Raw genomic sequence first — 22,311 nt, 5'->3', positions numbered from 1 at the left:
TATATGCTAAAGCTAATTGGACTTTTCACATTACTCCAACAAATGCCAACAAACATCAGGTGTAAAATGGCAGCCAATCTAACAGACAACTTTAAAACGTTTGAAATGTTGTAGTTTGTTGTCTGTTGTCGTGAAACTGTGAACCAGCCTTTAATGGGTGCTTTTGTATTAGGAAGATTCTCTCTTAACAACTGACTATCAACCGACAGCCTGAATGTCAATACAGTACAATACTGTACATTCTATATATACTATATATACTTTTTTATATATTTTTATTTTTTATTTTTATTGAATAATGTGTATCTATATAGTGCGTATTGTATACTGTACAGTGTATGTTATTATTTGTATATTGTTGAGTGTAATTATGTGTATATCAGATGTTTAAATTGTGCTGTGTTAATCTGATGTTATTGTAAATTGGTACTGTCTCATCACTGTCACGACTGCTATGTTGATCAGGACTGCACCCAAGAATTTCACACACCATTGCACTTGTGTATATGGCTGTGTGACAATAAAGTGATTTGATTTGATTTGATTTGAAGATATTGTAATGGAGATATCTGTAATTTTGTCAGAGTTGACAGGGCATTGAAGGCTTATGTGCAGGCCAAGGAAGCCGGACCAGCGACTCCTCCATCTCCTGAACCAGAGTTTCCTTCAACAGTATGAATCTTTTACTTGATACACCATAGTATTTGATTTTAAATACTGTCTCACAAAGAACAGTTTAATCCTATTTTTTATTGTATTTGTTTTTTTTTCTTCTTCTAGATGATCAGTGATGAGAGGAAACACTATGTATGTTTTTTCCCTCATTACTTTTTACCTCATCCAGCATAAAACAGCTTTGATTTTCTTTTCATTGTGCTTTAAACTTTTCTCCACATTCTCCTTTTAGATGAACTACTTGTTCCTTAAAGAGTGCGTCGAGCAAAGTCCTGTTGCACCGTTTCAGCAACAGTGGCTGGATGCCATGTTGGCCCGGGTGTCCCCTTGGCTCCGCCAGGAGCCCGGCAGGGTAGAGCTGCTTGAAGAGATTTGCAAGGAGGTCAGTGAGAACTACATGAGAGTCATGGTCAAGCACAGAGGTGAGTCCAAATCTTGTTCTAGAATTACAGTAATTTTTCTTAAAAAAGCACAAATTCTTTATTGTCTTGTGATTAACTTGGACAATTTTAGAAATGACCATTAGGCATGTGCACGAGTAATCGAATAATCATTCAGCTTTAAATATTCGACTGATAAAAAACACAGCTCGAATGTTGCGTTTACATTTTCCTTCGTGCCTTTTCCTGCCGAGGGCAACAATGAAACTGCTTTTCTCGCTTAAATATTGCCGTTACAACTCAATGTGGTTGGCGCTGTGGGTGCATGGCATTGTTAAAGGAATAACAGGAAAGAAAAACGGGCTCTAAGGTTGAAAGTTGAACTTAAATTTTAAATTTCAAGTAATCAATTACTTGTTTTTTTTATATATTAGAGTATTTGACTGCAAAATTACTCACAATGCCTATCCCTAATGACCATAGGGCAACATAAAATATTATATTTACTAAATCTCAGCTTTCATGTGTGTGTGTGTGTGTGTGTGTGTGTGTGTGTGTGTGTACATGTTTATACTACATTGTGGGGACCAAATGTCCCCACAAGGATAGTAAAAGCTGAGATCACCTACATTGTGGGGACCAGCCAGCGGTCCCCACGAGGGAAATGGCTTATTAAACATGCTAAACAATGTTTTTTTGAAAATGTAAAAATGCAAAAAGGTTTCTGTGAGGGTTAGGTTTAGGGGTAGGGTTAGGGTTAGGGGATAGAAATTATCGTTAGATCTGTATAAAATCCAAAAAATGCATGGAAGTCTATGGAGAGTCCCCACAATGATTTAAAAACATAGTATGTGTGTGTGTGTGTGTGTGTGCCTGCGTGTGTGTGTGTGTGTGTGTGTGTGTGTGTGTGTGTGTGTGTGTTTTATGTGACAACTTAATCAAACCTTTATTTTGGTTTCTATCAATGCTTTTCCTAGTAAACAATATATTGAAGGATCCACTGTCAGCAGACACAGCTGACAGAGACACATCTGCTAAGTAAGTGTGCCGGTTCATACAAATAAAAACTCAAACATAATAATTCTAACATGGTCAGATTACTGAGTATATTTGGCTTTGTCAGGATTCTAGATTTCTCCTGTCCATGGCATGACAGCTTTGTGCAGTGTCGAAAGGAGATAAAGAACAATCTTCACATATCGCATCCAGTCATGAAAAGCATTCTTGATATTTGCTACAGCACATTCTCTCACCTACTCCTCATTGATCTCTCTGACTGCAGGTACCGTATATAATTAATAGATAACCGGTACAAGCTATACATTTCTTACTTACTGTAAGTCATCTCTTGAATGAAAAATAATCTTTGGTACCACATGCTGGTATACTGTAGATTTATATGGATAGAAGTGGAACTGTTATAAGCAGTAACAAATAAGCACCAGTGTTCAATGTTCACCTGTTCACTAATTAATTGTTTCTTTAAATTTGATTTTGTACATCTGGAATCTGTAAGGTCCACAGGGCCTGTTGACTGTGAGAGTCTGAAGAACAAAGTAGCTGTGGAATGTGAGAGAGTTGAGGAGAGACTCATTAAAGCCTGGTTCCCTAAAGTCATTCATCTGCTCACCAGCAAAGACACTCTGCAGAAAGTCAGACCTAAAAAGCTAGACTCCTTTTATAACTGTGCCTCAACACTCATATCCAATCAGGTGAGTTGAGCCACATCTTTGAAGCAGTTCCATATCTGTTGGAAGTAATTTCGACATACTCTGATCTTAGTTTCAATGAAAAAGAAGGAAAGTAATTTAAAGTAAGTGAAAAGTATCTCACAAAATATATGGCAACCCTGCTAAAAAAGAAAGAAAAAGGATTGATGGTCACCAGTATTTGTTGTGTTTGGTATTCTTCTTGACTAAGAATAATTTATAACACCATAAAGAAACAATTTGTTTTGATTTTGTTTTGCTTCTAGCTAAAGGCACTAGTCGAGAGGAGTGTGGTGGCGTTTGTTGACCTGTTTGATCCCTCTAACAACAGCAAGCTCCCCCTATTCAAGATGCACTTGATATTTGATGACGAGAAGATGGACTTTTACCCCAGCTTTCATGATCTAGAGGAGGCTGTGCTAGAAATTCTAAGCCTGATCACTAATACCATGCAGGTTGGGAAATATATCATCATGGAGAAATGGCTGATTTTTGTGTTGATGTGAAAACTGTGTTGTATACTGTATGAATTTCGTCTACTAGTTCATTTTTGATAAACAAGTCCTACCTGTTTCACAGAGAGTGCAGACAGTCCAGTCATGGCTAGCAGAGGCCAACATTTCTGTAGTGGATGCCAAGCTACCAGATCATGTTCAGACTTGGGCACAGACCACTCTTAGGAACGCTATACGGAAAAACTTGGATGGGCCCGCCAAACACTTCCAGTGCTATGGTGAGTATCTCAGCTTTCTGAATATTGAGAATAAACTTAGAGCAAGCATCACTATTACTTTTGCTCATATTTAGGTTTAGGAATAAGAACAAAACTTTAACCCTTCATATAATGTTTGTCGCATTCAAACTTGTCCTGCATAGTTGTGCTATGAACATGAATGATACCTCAACTCGTGCAGCTTGTTGAGGTGTGTTAATACTTACTTTTCTTAGTGACCTGGAAGATGATAAAACTGTTGAAAAATTCCCATAGGCTTACACTGAAGGAGGGTCCTGAGCCATATTTAGGAATCAGAATATATAAAAAAAAAAAACCTGGGGTCACGTGATGCCATGCAAGAAGCAGACGTGTGAGCGAAGAGCTCTGTGCACTGCTAAATTTGTAATTATTTTCATGTTATAATCTGGTGAAATTTGATACACCCAGTTAGACATTTGCTCTTTGAGGCAAAACATGGCAAAGAAGTCAAAATCCTCAGGCTCTGGAGACATTAAAAGACACTTACGTGTTCAGGATGAAAGCCCTGACAGGCCTACAGACTGGGGACTCGATTTGGATGGTGCGGCGGGAGAAGGAATCCAGCGTCAGTTGTCCAACATGTCGGTGATATTGATGAAGATTCTTGCTGACTTGGAGGATCTCGCTGTAATACGTCAATAGATTACAGCGATGGAAATAAAATTATCTGAATTAGTTACAAGAGTGACTGATGTTGAGAGACGAATCGATTGTCTGGAATCTTCGGAGAGGGAATTAACCGCTAATCTGCCCATGACCAAAGTTGATTTGGAATATCTCCTTGAAAAGTTTGAAGGTCTTGAGAATAGAAGCCGCAGGAATAACGTTCGAATTGTTGGAATTCCTGAGCATGAGAAGGGCAGAGATATGGTGAAATTCCTAGACGAGTTTTTCCTGAGTCTGCCCGACATAACAGGCCACAAGCTGGAAATCGAGCGAGCTCACAGAGTCCCGGCTCACAGATTTGCTGAGGGAGATAGGCCCCGATCGATTCTGTCCAGATTTCAGAGATCTTCCGATAAAGATCTTGTGTTGCACCAGGCGAGGAGTAAAGGGAAGCTTTCTTGGAAGAACCATAGTGTTTTCTTGTTCCCGGACTTTGCGGGTTCGACAAGAGAGAAACATGATTGGTTCAAGGAATGTAAGAAACTCTTACATCAGCGAAAGATCACATTTGCTCTGATGTTTCCTGCCAAACTGAGAATAGAAACGAAGGACGGTCACAAAGTATTTACATTTCCCAATCAGGCAATGTCTTTTATTGAATCAATGGGTGAGTAAACCATTGGGTGTTTCTCATGTGAGTGGGTCGACTCTCTGTACTTACTCTGGCTTTTGAGGAAGCTGGGCATCATTTTGGTTTCTTTTTTTTTTTTGCGTTGGCTCCGCCGAGCGGCTGGAGCTTGTTTTGTGCATAACACTTTTCCTTTAAGAAACTTTTGCATTGATGAAAGATTACATTTGCATTAAAGTTCCTGGCCAGTTTGAGAGTGGACACTATGGATGACCGCAAAATATCTACATGCTCACACAAAGGATGTCTTTTATAAAGTTCACTCGGCCTTCGAGTGAATTGACTCGACCATCCAGGGAACAGCTATGCCGGTTTTGTTTCTTTTTGTATTGGTTCCGCCTAGCAGCTGGAGCTTGTTCTATTGAATAACACTCCTTTGGAACAGCTGTGGATTAATCTCTTCGTTCTTTGTGCTTATTCCTCCTGCTGGCTGGAGTTTGTTTTGTTGAGTATTTTTACGGGACATTGGAATGATTACGTCATCCGCTGAACTCATAACAGCTGGCTCACTGAACATTCGTTTGTCTGCCCGAGGAATCTTAACGGTTTTATATCAGCTGGAATTTGTTTTGTGGAAGATCACACCTTTGAGACAGTTCTGTGAATGAATCTACACATTCTTTGTGTTCATTCTTCCTATTGGCTGGGGTTTATTTTACAAAGTATTTTCTGTTATGTAATTTTGCCTCACAAATTTGTGAGGCAAAATTGAGCAATACGATGGCAAAGTTGTCATGGGGGCTCATGGGCATTCATGGACCTTTTGAGTTTAGAGTGATTGTCGCCGGTTGGTGCTTTCGTGCGCGGGGTTATTGCACACGTTTTTCTTTTTTCTGTGTGTTTTGTTCAGGGGAAGTTCGGGGTTTGATTGTTTCACTAATGGGGAATGTGGTCTGTATAATTTTGTTTTTGACACACAATTTATTTTTTCTACTACATCAAAATGTCAAATGATAATATGAGTATACTATCTCTCTCCACATGGAATGTGAATGGGTTGGGGCACCCCATAAAAAGAAGGAAGGTTATTACTTTTCTTAAACTTAAGAAATATTATTGTAAGGGGTACAGTGGAAAGGAGGAGGCGAGAACCGGCTTGACAACTTAAATAATAGTTTAATAATAAACTTAACCAAAAACACACAACCAAAAACCACACAGTACAGCTGCCTGCAATTCTCTCTCTCTCGAACTGTCGTCCCCGGCCGCCTTTATCCCTCGCGCGCCCTATCAGGCTGGAATGACGCACGCCCAGTCCCGCCCTCCTCGGCTCTACAATTATATTGTGTTTCTTCAAGAAACACATCTCTCCCCGCAGGAAGCTGAAAAATTTGGGAAGATATGGGGTGGACATGTTTTTTTAGTGCTGGCACAAGTAAGAGCAAGGGAGACATTATATTGATTAATAAACATCTACAATTAAAATGTCTCAAACAGACTAAAGATAAATTAGGGAGAGTCATTATTGTTTTAGCTGAAATTCAAGGGCAAAGGATGATTTTGGCTTGTATTTACGCACCTAACACTGATTATCAGGGCTTTTTTATAGATCTTGAAGGGATGCTGCAAGCCGCTGGCACCCCTCATGATATAATATTGGGAGGAGACTTTAATCTTTTGATGGACTCAGTCCTTGATCACAGTGAAGCAAAAGTGTGAAGGTCAGCCCCCTAGAGCAACATTGACGCTTCACAGGATGTGTAAAAATCTTGGTCTTACGGATATTTGGACACTTTTGAACCCATCTGGTAGGGACTATAAATTTTTTTCATCAGTCCATAAGATTTATTCTCGAATAGATTTTTTTTGGGTATCCAAATCCCTCATTTCATCTGTTGTTGATTGCTCAACTGGAAATATCTTAGTCTCAGATCATGCCCTGGTGAGTTTAGAGGTGTTGCCATATACAGAGAAAAAGAAATCATATAGTTGGTGCCTTAATGTGTCCCTTTTGCAAAATCGTGATTTCCAACAAATGTTAAAGACTGAAATCAATGTTTATATGGAGACCAACTGGTCCTCAGTATCCTCTGTGGGCGTGGCTTGGGAGGCCCTTAAGGCGGTTCTTAGGGGTTGGGTCATACAGTATGCCTCATTCATCAAAAAATCCAAAGCACGAGAACTCGTGGAGTTGGAAAAGAATATTAAAAGTGCAGAGGCAGAGCTGAAACACTGTATGTCAGCTGATGGCCTCAGAGAATTGACCTGATTGAAATTTAGATTTAATACTATTTTGTCGCGGAAAGTGGAGGGCAAGACAGTCATACTTTGAGTCGGGTGACAAAGCAGGGAAGCTTTTGGCTAGATATATAAAGCAGAGAGAGTCTCTTTCTATCATCCCTTCAGTGAAATCTGCTGGTGGTGAAATTTTTACCTCAGCCATTGATATTAATAATGCCTTTAAAGAGTTATAATGCCACATCTTCGTCTACTGATGAAGATATTAGAAACTTTGTGGAACCATTAGATCTTCCTAAACTGACGATTGAGCAAAAAAACTCTCTTGATTCTGAGATAACCTTGAAGGAGCTTGACGAGGTAATTAATTCCCTACTTATTGGTAAGGCTCTGGGGACAGATGGTTTTCCCGCAGAATTTTTTAGATCCTATGCTACAGAACTGGCTCCACTTTTGTTAGAAGTTTATACTGAATCATCAAAGAATGGAAAGTTTCCTCCAACCATGACACAAGCCCGGATCAGTCTGATTCTTAAAAAGGACAAAGATTCAAGCGAGTGTAAAAGTTACCATCCAATCTCTCTGATCCAACTAGATGTAAAAATATTGTCAAATATTTTGGCTAACCGATTAAGTAAGGTTATGACATCACTTATACATATAGATAAGGTGGGGTTTATTCGGGGCCGTAGTGCTTCTGATAATATTAGGCGTCTCATCAATATCATCTGGTCAGTAGCGAATGATCAATCTCACTTGATGCCAAAAAGGCATTTGATATGGTAGAATGGGATTATCTTCTAAGATTTTGGAAATGTATGGGTTCGGGAGTACATTTATTGGTTGGATTAAGTTACTTTATAGACACCCTGTAGCAGCGGTACAAACAAATGGATTAATTTCAGATTATTTTACTCTGGATAGGGGTACTCGGCAGGGCTGCCCTCTTTGCCCTTTATTGTTCTGTCTTGCCCTGGAACCATTAGCAGCCGCCATAAGGGGGGAGGATGATTTTTCAGGGGTGGTGACGGGAGCTGTGGCTCATAAGCTTCTGCTTTACACAGATGATATTTTATTATTTGTCTCTGAACCTACTAGATCTATGCCTTGCCTCCACAGAATTATTCATTCCTTTTCCAAGTTCTCAGGATACAAAGTTCATTGGTCTAAATCCAAAGCTTTGGCTCTGACAGCGTACTGTCCAGTAACGGCTTTCCAGCCAGGCGCCTTCCAATGGCCCAAACAGGGCATTAAGTATTTGGGGATTTTATTCCCAGCAAATTTGTCTGATTTAGATTTTCGAGTGATGTGGGCAGGTGGGCTTCATTACATTTATCGATGATTGGGAAGGTTAATGTTATTAAAATTAATTGTATTCCAAAATTTAACTACCTGCTACAATCTCTCCCTGTAGATGCCCCCCTCTCTTATTTCAAGCAGTTTGATAGCATAGCGAAGTCCTTCATTTGGAATGGTATACATCCCAGATTGCATTTTAATAAGTTACATAGGCCGATTGACAAAGGAGGGCTAGGCCTACCCAAGATTTTGTTTTATTACTATGCGTTCAGTCTCAGACATTTGGCTCATTGGTCACTTCCACCTGAGAAAGCCCCTCCCTGGTTTGTTATTAAATAGGCAGTTCTTGCCCCTATTTCGCCATTACAAAGCATCTCTGTCAGACTAATCGGAAAAGTTAAGTTACACCCCGTCATTTCGCATTTACACTTGGTATGGACTAAAGTGTCCAGATTGTTTAAATTGGACACTTATTTAAATGTTGCCTCGAGCATATGGCAGAAACCAAGATTATATATTGGCAAGTCCCCTTTCTGCTGGCCAGAGTAGATTGTGAGGGGGGTTGCTACACTCAGTGACCTATATGAAAGTGGAGTGTTGAGATTGTTTGAAAACTTGGTCCAACATTTTGGGATCCCCAGACCCCAGTTTTATAGGTATTTACAATTGCGCCACCTGCTTTGTACCATTTTTGCTAGTAGCACACACCCCCCTAAGGAGGCAGATGCTTCGGGAGAGGTGATTGCAGCTTTTGGAAAAGGTCATGAGGCATCAGTGTACTACTCCCTGTTAATTCAGAGTATGGGGGATGGAGCTTTAACTTCTATTAAGAGATTATGGAAGAAAGATTTGAATTTGGTATTGGAGGATGGAGTGTGGACTAAGATTCTGAAAAATGTCAATGTCATCTAGAGATGCAAGGGTTCGCCTTATGCAATTTAAGATTTTACAAAGATTTTATTGGACCCCCTCTAGATTATATAGGCTTGGTCTTAAAGACACACCCACCTGCTGGCAATGCCAATCAGAAGTTGGAGACACAACCCATGTTTTTTGGGGATGCGTTAAGATCCAAGATTTTTGGTTAAGATTCAGAATTATTTGCGTGACATTCTGGGCACTCAAATTTTACTTTGCCCCAGACTTAGCATTTTGGGCGATGGGGAAGTTATACATTTGGGGGACAAATATATAAAAAACTGGGTTCTGACTGGCGTGATGATTGGTAGACAAATTATTTTAAGGGGATGGAAGTCAGACGGAGCGCCACCATTTCTGGAGTGGTGTGCGGAGATGTGGAGGGTGGCGGCTTAAGAGAAGATGATAGATGGAAGGCTGGGGCTGGAGGACTTATTTTTCAGGAAGTGGGGTAGGTATTTGGCAGTTTTGGAGGACTCTAGGGGAAGGGATGAGGAGGGAGATGTTTAGTTTAATTATGCATGTTTATTATATATTTTATTTTTTATTTATTTTTATTTATTATTTTTTATTTTATTGATTGTGTGTATTATTTTATGTGACCACAGGGGTGTTCTTTGGGGTAGGGTGGGGTTGGTGTTTGGGGAGGGATGTTAATGAGGGTTAAAAGTTAAATGTTGATTCGGTGTGTAAATGTTGTGTTTTTTCCTTTGAATCAATACAAAATGTTAATTAAAAAAAAAAAAAAAAAAAAAACCTTGGAGGTGGGCTCTTTTGACTTGGGCCAGTAAGCAACCACATAGTAACCACTCAAAACACCTTAGCAATCACATAGCAACACACTAAAAAAACACTCAAAATACCAGTGTTAGCAATTTGTTTTGTGGCATTCTCTATTTATCTGCTCATTTTTAATGTTTTCCCATGGATGTTCTTTAGTAAACAGCTATGACTGGTTAGTCAACGGGATGGCGCAGGCTCAAGTGGAAAAATTAATGGAAGAAGAGCATTCATTTGAAGAATACACTGAGGTCAGCCTGCTCATATTTAAAGGACTAGTTCTCCCAAACATGAAAATTCTGCCGTCATTTACTTACCCTCATGCATTTCAAACTTGTATGGCTTTTAATCTTTTGTGGAACGCAAAAGGAGATGTTAGGCAGAATGTTGGGGAATTACTCCATCCTCAGTCACCATTCAGTTTTACTGAATGAAAAAAAGATGCAATGAAAGTGAATGGTGACTTAGGCTGTCAGTCTCTTTTTGTGTTCCACGGAAGAAATAAAGTAATATGGGTTTGGAACAACATGACAGAACTGTTATTTTTGTATGAACTATCCCATTAATGGAATTTTTTTATATATTTATTAAATATATACTAATGTGTCTGTATATTATGTAATGTTTAATCTGTTTTACACCACATGTTTGTGTTTTCATATCCAATTGCTACATATCAGCAAGTGGAACGTTTTCGGGCATTGTCACAAGAGATATCTGATCTTCCCTCTTTGATACATTTTGACATGGTACGACTGGACTGTGAGGAGCTCAAGCAAGGACTTGCAAAGAAATCAATTGCCTTTTCCCAAATCCTTGTGGGGAAGCTTGTCAGCTCGCACCGTCAATGCAGTCTTCAGTAAGATGTGCCAATATGTTAACTGCTTTGTCTTTAGATCTGTGGTGTATATGTCGGATATTTAGTGAAACAGAAGCACGATTCTGTATTTTTCAGGATCTGTCAAGAGTTTGAGACCATTCGAGACAGAGCTTTGAAAGTCCCTGTGACAACAGAGGACATGATGGAAATGACTGCATACATTGAACATGTGAAAACCAAGGGAACAGAGGAGCTTGACAACAAGATAATGGCAAGTACCTCAGAATCACACATACACAGACATAGTTATATTTCTATTTATTTCTTATTGCATATGAATGAATCAATCAATTGTGAAATACAACTTTCGAATAAAAATGTTTGTACTGTTTCTAGGAAACACAACAAAGGCTGAATTATTTGTTGGATGTGCATATTTTTGATGCAGAGCACCTTGAATTGAATGCCACGGTGCTGCTCTGGCCACAAAACATTTACCCGATCTTTGATCAAAGTGATGAGGTGATATTTTTTTTATAAAAAATATCCAGATATTTTACATGAATAACAAACAATGAAAGAAATATACAAGCTTTTCCCTATTAGAAGCACTTTACGCACATGTTGTTGCAGGTGATGGAGGAGGCCAAGATGAAGGGACAACAGGAACTTACGAGTCGGAGAGAGAAGTTGTTGTTAGAACTGGAGAAAGTAGGCCGCAGAACGGAAGAGTTTGCAGAGTGCTCTGAACTCGATATGATGCAACAGGTATATTACAAACTGAAATCTACGCATGATTTATCTGTCCAGTCGAGCTGAAACAATGGTTATTGCATTTTATAAAGACCCTGATGACTTTTATAGCTTTTTTGTATAGCCCTGATGACTTATAGACTTTATCTCTCTCCTTTCCAGTATGCTTCTGATGTAAGAACTGTGCAGAAAAGAATTCAGGACATTGAGGAATCAATTGTTTTTATCAACAAAGAGGAAGAACTTTACAAATGGGACCAAACATTTTACACTGAGGTGGAGGTGATGAAGGAAACTATAGAGCCCTATCAGAAGCTCTTCAACTTGGTTTTGAAATGGCAGCGCACAAAGAAAAGGTTTTGTGGAATAATTTTGTCTAAAATATGCTCCTGTTTTTGCTTATTAAAGAAATGGTTCACCCTCATGTTTCAAACCTGTATGACTTTCTTTCTTCCGTGGTACACAAAAGGAGAATTTTTATGTAAAGGATGTACTTTTTACACTTTTTGATGTGAGTACAATGAATGGGGTGTGGAGCTTTCAAGCTTAAATAGGAGAAAACAGTGAGCAGAAACTTTTTTTCCAAAATGTCTCCTTTAGTGTTCAGCAGAAGTCACAAAGGTTTCGAATGACATGAGGGTGAGTTAAAGGAATGTTCTGGGTTCAATACAAGCTCAGCTCAGTCGACAGCATTTGTGGCGTAATGTTGATTACCACAAAAATTAATTTCGACTCGTCCCTCCTTTTCTTTAAAAAAAAGAAAAAGCAAAAATCTTGGTTCCAGTGAGGCACTTACAATGGAAGTCAATGGGGCCAATTTTTTTATGATAAAATACTCACAAGATAGCCACAATATGTAAACAATATGCATGTAAACATGAGTTTAGAATGATAAAATCACTTACTAACCTTTTCTGTGTAAACTTATAGCCAATTTTACAACTTCGTTGGCAAGACGATGTAATGTCAACAAAACCTAAAATCCTAAAATGACCGTAAAAATTACGATTTAAACAACTTTACAGCTCAAATAATACACGAGTTTTAACAGAAGAATTAATGTATGTGCTTTTATAAAATTATAAGCTTCACATTTCTGCCTTAAAATTGGCCCCATTCACTTCCATTGTAAGTGCCTCTGTAAATGTAACCTCGATTTTTGCTTTTTTTTAAAGAAAAGGAGGGACGAGTTTAAATACATTTTTGTGGCTATCAACATTATGCCACAAATGCTGTCGATTGAGCTTAACTTGTATTGAACCTGGAACATTCCTTTTATGATGACATGAAAATGATGAATGTTCTTTTTTGGGGTGAACTTTTCCTTAAGATTAATTTATAATGCTTCATCTTGCTTTCACTATTATCAGACAGAGGGGTAAAACATAGTGTGTGACAATAACTTTTTTCTCACTGAGCATTTGTTTTTGTCTCAAAGACACTGCATGTCTTATACCATATCTTGTCCTGTTATTTCTACTGAGTTTAGATGGATGGATGGGTCTTTCTTGGATTTGAATGGTGAGAGTATCGAGTTGGAGGTTGAGGAGTACCTCAGAGAAATATACAAGATGCTGAAGTTCTTCCAGCAGAAACAAAAGAAAGCCGAGCAAGAACGAGAGAAAATAATAGGAATAAAGAGGAAGCCCAAAGAGGAAGAGGAGGGCAAACAGGAGAATGCCACTATTCTTATCTGCTCCAGTGTAGTTGAGCAAGTCAAAGAGTTCAAGGTAGGGTTTCCACCGCATGCTGTACATCAAGATTATGGCTTTTATTCTTGGATTCTAAACAAGAGGAAATTGGCCCTGGCCTTAGATATTCTTCTTTATCCTCAAACACTGTTTTAAACAGGAGTACATTCCAATGGTGTCCACCCTGTGTAACCCTGGCATCAGACCTCGACACTGGGAGCAAATGTCGGAAATTGTGGGCTACGACTTGACACCTGACTCTGGTAGCACTCTGCGCAAAGTCCTCAAACAGAACCTCACCCCATACCTGGAGCTGTTTGAGAGCATCAGTGCTGGAGCCAGCAAAGTTAAAACCAAAATATCTCACATCTTAATTATGAAACCTGATTGGTGTCTGAACTGAAGTGGGTTTTCTGATGGCTTTATTCTGTACACATTCAGGAATTCACTCTGGAGAGGGCCATGCAGAATATGGTGGAGGTTTGGGATACTGTGTCATTCCATCATCACCCATACAGAGACACCGGGGTGTCCATCCTCTCCTCTGTTGATGAGATTCAAACCATGCTGGATGACCAGATTGTAAAAACACAAACCATGAGAGGCTCTCCTTTCATCAAGCCTTTTGAGACAGAAATCAAGGTTAGCCCATCTATAACACATTTTAAAACCAGGCTTGTGCATAAGGGATTTAAATCAGGTATAGAACATATCTGCTCTGTACCAAAACCTAGTGGCCTGTCTCTGTAGACAGCATTTTAAGTCAGCATTCTATATAAGTAGTAGGCAGCAAGGCAGCTCATTAGGACTTGGAATAAAGCCATTATGATCCCTTTTCTGCTCATAATAGAACTGTACGTATTCTTTATCTTGGGCAAGATTGGGTAATTTTGAAAGTGTAACTATGCTGATTCACATCAGGCTTGGGAGGAGCGATTGATCCGTATCCAAGACACTATAGATGAGTGGCTGAAGGTGCAGCATCAGTGGTTATACCTTGAACCCATCTTCAGCTCAGAAGATATAATGAAGCAGATGCCAGAGGAGGGTTGTCTCTTTCAGACTGTAAACAAGCACTGGAAGGAGGTCATGGGACACTGTGTGAAGGACCCAAAGGTGCTGATTCACTACAAATTCAACATACCAACAATTCAAGGATCAAGGATTTATGTTTTGCTCACATGCGGCATAAAGCTCTAATAGCATAATTTCTGTTTGAAATAACTAATGCCAATACCAGTAAACCTCACATTTTGCACAGATTTTACCTGCAACATCTCTACCTGGCTTGTTCGAAAAACTGCAAGAGTCCTACCTTCTCCTTGAAAACATTATGAAAGGCCTGAATGCATACCTCGAGAAGAAAAGATTGTTTTTTCCACGGTAATATACAGTATATATGATCCAAACTATGCATATTTATAGGTGATATGTGTAATTTATTCAGTGTTACAAAACTGTATAATATCCCAGTTTAATATGCAGAGACAACTATAAGTAAACAATTCGTAGGTTGATTTGCCCTTTGTTTGAGCATCTCAGCCAGCCTGACATAGCAACGTTGGCTTAACCAATGAAGTGAGTTTGGGGCACCATTGGACTATCTGTTTGTCCAACCAAAGCACATGGGAGTAATTATTCTTTCGGGAAACCTGTTAAAAAACAGTCATTATATTTTGCATTTCCATTTGGTGACGCAAAAATGATACACTTCACCATTAAGTTACTTCGTCACATCATACTTGCAAACTGCCAAGGAAATGATCCTCCTAATACTGTTTTTTATTTATCTTATAATTTCTACACTCTGTAGGTTCTTCTTCCTGTCAAATGATGAGATGCTGGAGATCCTCTCAGAAACCAAGGACCCCATGCGAGTGCAGCCCCACCTGAAGAAATGTTTTGAGGGGATTGCCAAATTGGACTTCCTGCCCAACCTGGACATCCAGGCCATGTACAGCAGTGAGGGGGAACGTGTGGAGCTCATCCAGCTCATCTCTACCTCTGAAGCTCGAGGAGCTGTGGAGAAGTGGTTGGTGCAGGTGGAAGACATCATGCTGAGAAGTGTCCGGGATGTGATCAATTGCTCCAGGCTGGTGTGTGCACAGGTTTTTGTGAATAATTTAGGTTGTTATTATAGTGCTTGTAAGGCAGAACTGTACAGATATTCTTCAAACATTCTGGTAAGGGTTGTTTCTAAATCTCTAACCCTAAGTACTTCTGCTATTAATTCAATCTGAACCGCTTAACATACAGACTCCATTCAAACTTTATTTTGCTGATAATTTCAGACTAAGGTATAATATGTTTAAAATGATTACACCCACATGAGATGAAAACTCATGTTATAGTCATATTAGTCTGATTTATTCTACATATGGTTCTCAGCTCACATTCATTATCACTGCCATGTTATGATCACTTGACTGGGTGAATATTACTTTCTTTATCTCAATAATCCCCTGTAATTGGATGTTTTCACTTGCAAAATAAATAAATTATGGCAGACTGTGAATAGCGCATTTCTACAGTCGCATCAGTAACTGGAAACTTTTGATCTTGCGTGATATGCATCTATCTATGCCAATAGATGTCAACACAACATAAACAGAAATGTTAAGGAGCGCACCTCTAAGATTAAAGTTTGAAAATCGCCCCTTGACTTCCAATGAGCGTGTTTACATGCAAAATCTTACACAGATAGGGTATGGGGTTATGGTTAGGGTTAGGGTTAGGGTTAGGGTTAGGGTAGGTATGGTATGGTAGGGTAGGGAAGGTTTAGGCTTAGGTTTGTGCATGGGGGAACACATTCTGACAGCGGAGAATGTTACCGTCAGATACTTTTCTCCCCATACAGATCTGCTGTGGGGAAACAAATCCTGATGGGGAAACACATCCAGGCACAGTTCGACACAACACCGGCATTCTTACCAGCTTATCTAATGTGCGCAAGTGTTGTGCGCATGTCTGTTTATATTTTCCTGTCAAAAGCAGAGAATAAACCGATTATTTCAATTTGCTAGTAAATGCGATTTTCAGATTCATTGTCAGATTTTTTGAATAAGCTGATTTTTAGTAGTTATCAACATAATGCTCTGCATGTCAGTAGCGCCTGCATCTGTACAGCCATACGCACTGTGCGTACCATAAGCGCTACTACTGACCTGAGAAACATTTACTCTTAGAATATTTCATCAAAGTGTGTCCCGTATTTTTGTTGGCTGTTTAAAAGAACTAGTGATGCCCAATTTGCAAATAAATAATTCAGTTGGGGGTTTTTTTTCAGTGAATTGGCCAAACGGGCTTGCAAAATGGCCTGAATCGACTCTTGATTCAGTACAATTCTTTTCAGAGCGCTCTCTCACTGAATCATTTGGAGCGGTTTCACACAAAACAGTATCGGGATATTTACGAACACAGAAAACAAACAGCTCTGGACACAGTGGATTTCACATACAATCAACTGAAACAAAAGTCTGTCTTTTTGAGAGGTAACTTTGAGAAACTTCAGCTAGTGCTGTGTCATGTGAGCAAGGGGCTGTTCAAACCGAATGTGTTTTTGTGTCCGCTCGCACTGTTTTTCCATGTAAACATTTGCTAGATGGATGTCTTTTGTATATGGATGACTACTGCGTCACATTTCACTGTGATTTTAGCATCTCTCATGAGAGCGCTGCATTTTTAGACCCCGTGTCAAGATAAAAAGAATTTCAACTGATAAAAATTCGCCTTGAGACGCCTACGTTCTGCTCTATTTGTTGTGGTGCATTTTGCTTTTTTAGCACGAGAATGTGTTTGTTCTGAATGGTTACTGGAAGAAATGCTTTAGCCAATAGTAACATGAACACTACTCATACTATAGAAAATACAAAAACATTTTCTCTCAAAGTCACCAGAATTGAATGTTTTGGTGTTGTTTTTGCAAAACAATTCTCTCAGGGGAGCATGCTCCCGGCCCCCCTACATGCTTGTATTAGGCAAAATTTTGTGTGTACCCTACAATGAAATCCTGCAGCCACCCATGGTGCATGTAAAAATACTCATAGGTTTCAAAATGTAATCAACAGCTATGACGTTATTGCAGTATTTGCATAACAAATTGCAATTGGTCTTCTTTATTACATCTGTTTGCATACTGAATTGTGATTGGTCTTTTTTTTTTTGCATTTATTTCCTCATCTATATTGCACATTACTATCCATCTCTCTCTCTATGTCTCTCCCATTTTCCCTCGATCTGTTTTAGGTGTGATAACATGTTTTACATAAAATTTCAACACTATTATTTTGCAAGCACTTACAAGCATTGGTACTGTATTTCCTTCTGGAAATGCACATCTTGAGACATTTTTATGGACTATTTTACCAAGTTTAATGTGTTCAGGCTTATCCAGAGACTAAGAGGAATCAGTGGGTACGTGATTGGCCTGGACAGGTTGTCCTCTGTACCTCTCAGATGTTCTGGACACAGGAGGTTCATGAGGCCATCAGGAGTGGAGCTAATGTAAGGAACTGCTCTTTGTATCAGTGGACCATTGGATTCTGTGATTATTCTGATATTTGTATCAGATGTTGATCTGATGTGATTTCACAGGGTCTGAAGGACTATTATAAGCAGCTGCAGAATCAGCTCAATGATACTGTAGAGCTGGTGAGAGGGAAGCAGCCCAAGCAGACACGCATCACTCTGGGGGCCCTAGTGACCATAGATGTGCATGCCAGGGATGTTATCATGGAGATGATTGAGAAAGGTTCTCTTGCTCAGATGAATTTTTGTGATACAGTAGTAGTGGCATTTTACATTTTGTAAAATCTTTTCTACTTAACATACAACATCAGAAAAATTATTGAATTTTGTGGTAACTGTTCCACTCTCTTTATTGTTATTCATTGTTTTTCTTAAACAACTTGTAATTCCATATCAGGAGTTTCTAGCGAGACAGATTTCCAGTGGCTTGCCCAGCTACGTTACTATTGGGCCGATGACAATGTTCGTGTTCGCATTATAAACTGTGATGTAAAGTATGCTTATGAATACCTTGGGAACTCTCCTCGTCTGGTCATCACACCGTTAACAGACAGATGTTACAGAACTTTGGTATGTTTAATAGCTATTTTGATTTCAATTTATAATGCTACAGAATATACTGTGCTGCGACAGTTCATTAATTGAAACATAATCAATCAGATTTAATAATCATGTCAGTTGATTATCCATCCTTATCATCAAAAATATTATATTTTGGAATTATATTTTTGGAATTATTGTTGCTTTCGTTTACAGATTGGAGCATTTTACTTGAATCTGGGCGGAGCTCCTGAGGGCCCTGCAGGCACAGGAAAAACCGAGACCACCAAAGATCTGGCCAAAGCCCTCGCTGTGCAGTGTGTGGTTTTCAACTGCTCCGATGGGCTAGACTACCTTGCCATGGGGAAGGTGAAAGGGCTTGTGTCAATTATAAAGCTAAACTAATTCCAATCTTAGTCAAGGGCTGCATCCGAAAGCTTAGGTAGCTGCCTTGCTGCCTAATCAGTTAATGGCTTAACTGACATTGTTTGGGATGAATGGAACTCTTAAGGAAACTAGTCTTGAACCAGTTAAAAAGCCGCTTATTTTCATCCTACCTCTGTATATAGTTTCTGAAGGCAGCATTTTTCAGCTTTCGGACACAGCCAAGGACTCTTCAGTTGAATCTTCAGGAATATTACATAGATACAAGAATTTCCCTCAATGGTCTTTTTCAGTTCTTCAAGGGACTGGCATCTTCTGGTGCCTGGGCATGCTTTGACGAATTTAACCGGATTGAGTTAGAAGTGCTGTCGGTGGTGGCTCAGCAGATCCTGTGTATCCAGAGAGCCATTGAAATGAAACTTGAGTATTTTGACTTTGAGGGCACAGAGTTACGCCTCAACCCCAATTGCTTTGTGGCCATAACTATGAACCCTGGATACGCTGGCCGATCTGAACTTCCTGACAACCTCAAGGTGTTGACTCCTCTCCCTTTGTTTTATGTATTAATGGTAACTTATTTCATCAACATCAGACTGTCTAACATGACTAACTATACTGTTCTGCTTTCATGTTCTTCAGGTCTTGTTTAGAACAGTGGCAATGATGGTGCCCAACTATGCTTTGATAGCTGAGATCTCCTTGTATTCTTATGGCTTCCTCAATGCTAAGCCTCTCTCAGTGAAGATTGTGATGACCTACAGGTTATGTTCTGAGCAGCTATCTTCTCAGTTCCATTATGATTATGGCATGAGAGCTGTTAAAGCAGTGCTAGTGGCTGCCGGGAACCTCAAACTCAAATTTCCAGACGAAAATGAAGATATACTTGTAAGTAAATGGAATAGCAAACCAAGCAATGTAGCTTATACCACAAGTCGTTTGATATCTGACACATTATCCTCATCCTGTTGTTAGCTTCTCCGGTCCATCAAGGATGTTAATGAGCCCAAGTTTCTCTCTCATGATATCCCTCTATTCAATGGAATAACCAGTGACTTATTCCCAGGAATTTCTCTCCCTGTGGCTGATTATAAGGTACCCATATCTTAATGGTGTTTGTTTAGTTTTTCATTTAGATTTCTTGTGAGAAATAAGAGATCTGACAAGATCTTTGTTCATATGCACTAGTTGTTCCTGGAATGTGCTCAAGAGTGCTGCAAACAACACAACGTGCAACCTGTCAAAGTTTTCCTGGACAAAATTATTCAAACTTATGAGATGATGATTGTTCGTCATGGGTAAGCTATTATTATACTTTATCAATAGTCAATCTTGCTCTACTCTAGGGTAAAAAAAGAAAAAAGAAACAAGCAGACAATCATTTCAGAGCGGGAAATTATTGTATTTATAGAAGCCAGATAAATCACACAAAACAAATGAATCAATGCACAGTTTAATATTTGCTACTTTTGAATCTTTGGAGCACAACTGTAGATTGTTTTTCATCCATTAGAATAGGTGGAATAAATGATCAAATAAATGCTCTTGTATTCCATAGGTTTATGCTTGTTGGAGAACCATTTGCCGGAAAAACCAAAGTACTTCATGTTCTTGCTGACACTTTGACGCTGATGAATGAGAGAGGCTATAATGAAGAAGAAAAAGTTGTGTATCAAACTGTCAACCCTAAATCAATTACAATGGGCCAGCTGTTTGGTCAGTTTGATCCTGTGTCCCATGAAGTAAGATTTTGACAGATAATTGAAAAGCAGTAGCAGTTTGATTATTTTAACAGTTTTGTGTACTCTGAATGAGCATTTTTATCACCTTATACATTTTTGGTTCATCAGTGGACCGATGGCATTGTGGCAAACACCTTTCGAGAATTTGCCTCAAGTGAGAGCCCAGACAGGAAGTGGGTGGTGTTTGATGGCCCCATAGACACGCTGTGGATTGAGAGCATGAACACTGTGCTGGATGACAACAAAAAAGCAAGTCTCTAGTCTATATTTACAATGAATACAATGTTGTTTGTCAGTGCAATCTGTTGTTCGCTAGCTAAGGGGAGCTTAACTGGTGAGAACTTCGCAAATAGCTTAGAAACATCAAAGTCATTTAAATTATGTTCAAACAATGTTTCACTAACAGTTTCTTTATATTGAACTTTTATCAAACACTAATAATAATTTGTATCCATTAACATTGCATATACAGCCTCTATAGAATGTTAGTCATTGGAACATTAAATGTTAAAACGTTGTTGGAATGGTCTCTTTTAGGTAAAAGTTGTCAGTAAATTTTTTTTTTTTTTTTTTTTTTTTTTAGCTGTGCCTCATGAGTGGGGAGATTATCCAAATGTCCAATCAGATGAGTCTGATTTTTGAGGCCATGGATCTGTCGCAAGCTTCTGTAAGTCAGTTGGTCACAAGATTTAAACTTGAATCTCCACATATGCAGTGTATTCAAAACCCCCTCAGCTTTCATTATACAAAAGTATAGCATACTTACAATGCCTGATTTTCCTATGTAGCCAGCCACAGTGAGTCGCTGTGGAATGATCTATATGGAGCCCTCTCAGTTAGGATGGACGCCTCTGGTGGTCTCATGGATGAAAACACTTCCTGACCCACTTCAGACACAGGACAATTCCACACTACTGCAACAGCTCTTTGAGTGGCTACTTCCTCCAGCACTCAATTTGATACGAAAACACTGTCGGGTAAATACTTTACATTCCATTCACCAATGATTTGCTGTTGTTCTTACACCAGTAGTTCTTAACTAGTTTTGGTTCAGGACCCAGCTTTTACATTGGGCATCAAGTGGTGACCCAAAATTGTTTATTGTAAAAACATAACAGGAATGTCCCTAAAAATTTTATATATTTATATTATCATGAACTTCACAGGTCCATTACTATGCAAAATATTGGGAAATTGGCAATTTTGTAAATGCATTAAAAAAAACCCAGCAGAAATATAATTTACCAGCCAAACTTATAAATATTATATAAAATGAGCTAAAATACCAAGTGACAGATGAGTTTGTGCCAAAGTACTTTATAGTTTTTGATTAAACACACAACCTTTGACAGCAACAACAAAAGATATGGGAAGTGTTTTCTCCTCCATTTTAAAAGTTAAGCCTATTTATTTTCCCCCCCACAACTACGCATAACAGTATGGTTAGTTGCATTTTATTATTTGCATTTAGCATTGTTTTTCCCCCACTGCTGTCCACAATCTTATCAGAACTGACCAGCAAACCCATTTTTGGGTCACCCACCTTTCGAGAACCTCTTATGCTGCATATCCATGTTACTGTAGTTTATTTTTGATCTTGCCAGGATGATCTTAGTGTGAGATGCCAATTATCACACAGTCTCCAAAAATAAATCATTCTGGACTCATTGTCATCTGTCTCATATCCAGGAGGTTATTCCCACCAGCAACAGTAATACAGTTGTGTCTCTGACACGACTCTTTGAGATGTTACTGGCTGAGCCTCTACAAGAAGATCCTGGGAACAAAAACATATGCACATGGATCATGGTAATTATTCATTTAAAAGATACAGTGTATAAAAACTCAGCTTAATTGGAAACCTAACATA

General features: G+C 39.0%; 1 protein-coding gene across 1 annotated transcript in view; it reads left to right on the top strand.

Moving 5' to 3' along the window:
- The window catches only part of LOC127418494 (dynein axonemal heavy chain 12-like), a 52,326-nt gene that overhangs the window by 3,694 nt on the left and 26,321 nt on the right, over positions 1 to 22,311 (top strand). The window contains exons 2-34 of the mRNA XM_051659084.1: positions 585 to 672; positions 781 to 807; positions 908 to 1,097; positions 2,033 to 2,093; positions 2,179 to 2,337; positions 2,572 to 2,767; positions 3,031 to 3,219; positions 3,344 to 3,497; positions 10,147 to 10,238; positions 10,668 to 10,846; positions 10,943 to 11,078; positions 11,204 to 11,329; positions 11,441 to 11,575; positions 11,723 to 11,916; positions 13,050 to 13,290; positions 13,412 to 13,597; positions 13,693 to 13,893; positions 14,173 to 14,367; positions 14,513 to 14,634; positions 15,065 to 15,347; positions 17,635 to 17,754; positions 17,845 to 18,001; positions 18,176 to 18,348; positions 18,535 to 18,687; positions 18,996 to 19,235; positions 19,342 to 19,587; positions 19,675 to 19,794; positions 19,888 to 19,997; positions 20,258 to 20,441; positions 20,550 to 20,690; positions 21,025 to 21,108; positions 21,230 to 21,418; positions 22,131 to 22,250. Of these exons, the coding sequence (XP_051515044.1) occupies positions 585 to 672; positions 781 to 807; positions 908 to 1,097; positions 2,033 to 2,093; positions 2,179 to 2,337; positions 2,572 to 2,767; positions 3,031 to 3,219; positions 3,344 to 3,497; positions 10,147 to 10,238; positions 10,668 to 10,846; positions 10,943 to 11,078; positions 11,204 to 11,329; positions 11,441 to 11,575; positions 11,723 to 11,916; positions 13,050 to 13,290; positions 13,412 to 13,597; positions 13,693 to 13,893; positions 14,173 to 14,367; positions 14,513 to 14,634; positions 15,065 to 15,347; positions 17,635 to 17,754; positions 17,845 to 18,001; positions 18,176 to 18,348; positions 18,535 to 18,687; positions 18,996 to 19,235; positions 19,342 to 19,587; positions 19,675 to 19,794; positions 19,888 to 19,997; positions 20,258 to 20,441; positions 20,550 to 20,690; positions 21,025 to 21,108; positions 21,230 to 21,418; positions 22,131 to 22,250 (5,191 nt within the window). The remainder of the gene's footprint in view (positions 1 to 584; positions 673 to 780; positions 808 to 907; positions 1,098 to 2,032; positions 2,094 to 2,178; positions 2,338 to 2,571; positions 2,768 to 3,030; positions 3,220 to 3,343; positions 3,498 to 10,146; positions 10,239 to 10,667; positions 10,847 to 10,942; positions 11,079 to 11,203; positions 11,330 to 11,440; positions 11,576 to 11,722; positions 11,917 to 13,049; positions 13,291 to 13,411; positions 13,598 to 13,692; positions 13,894 to 14,172; positions 14,368 to 14,512; positions 14,635 to 15,064; positions 15,348 to 17,634; positions 17,755 to 17,844; positions 18,002 to 18,175; positions 18,349 to 18,534; positions 18,688 to 18,995; positions 19,236 to 19,341; positions 19,588 to 19,674; positions 19,795 to 19,887; positions 19,998 to 20,257; positions 20,442 to 20,549; positions 20,691 to 21,024; positions 21,109 to 21,229; positions 21,419 to 22,130; positions 22,251 to 22,311) is intronic.

The sequence above is a fragment of the Myxocyprinus asiaticus genome, chromosome 28 (assembly GCF_019703515.2).
Source record: "Myxocyprinus asiaticus isolate MX2 ecotype Aquarium Trade chromosome 28, UBuf_Myxa_2, whole genome shotgun sequence".
In the NCBI taxonomy this organism is placed as follows: Eukaryota; Metazoa; Chordata; class Actinopteri; order Cypriniformes; family Catostomidae; genus Myxocyprinus; species Myxocyprinus asiaticus.
This window is presented reverse-complemented; position numbering and strand designations above follow the sequence as displayed.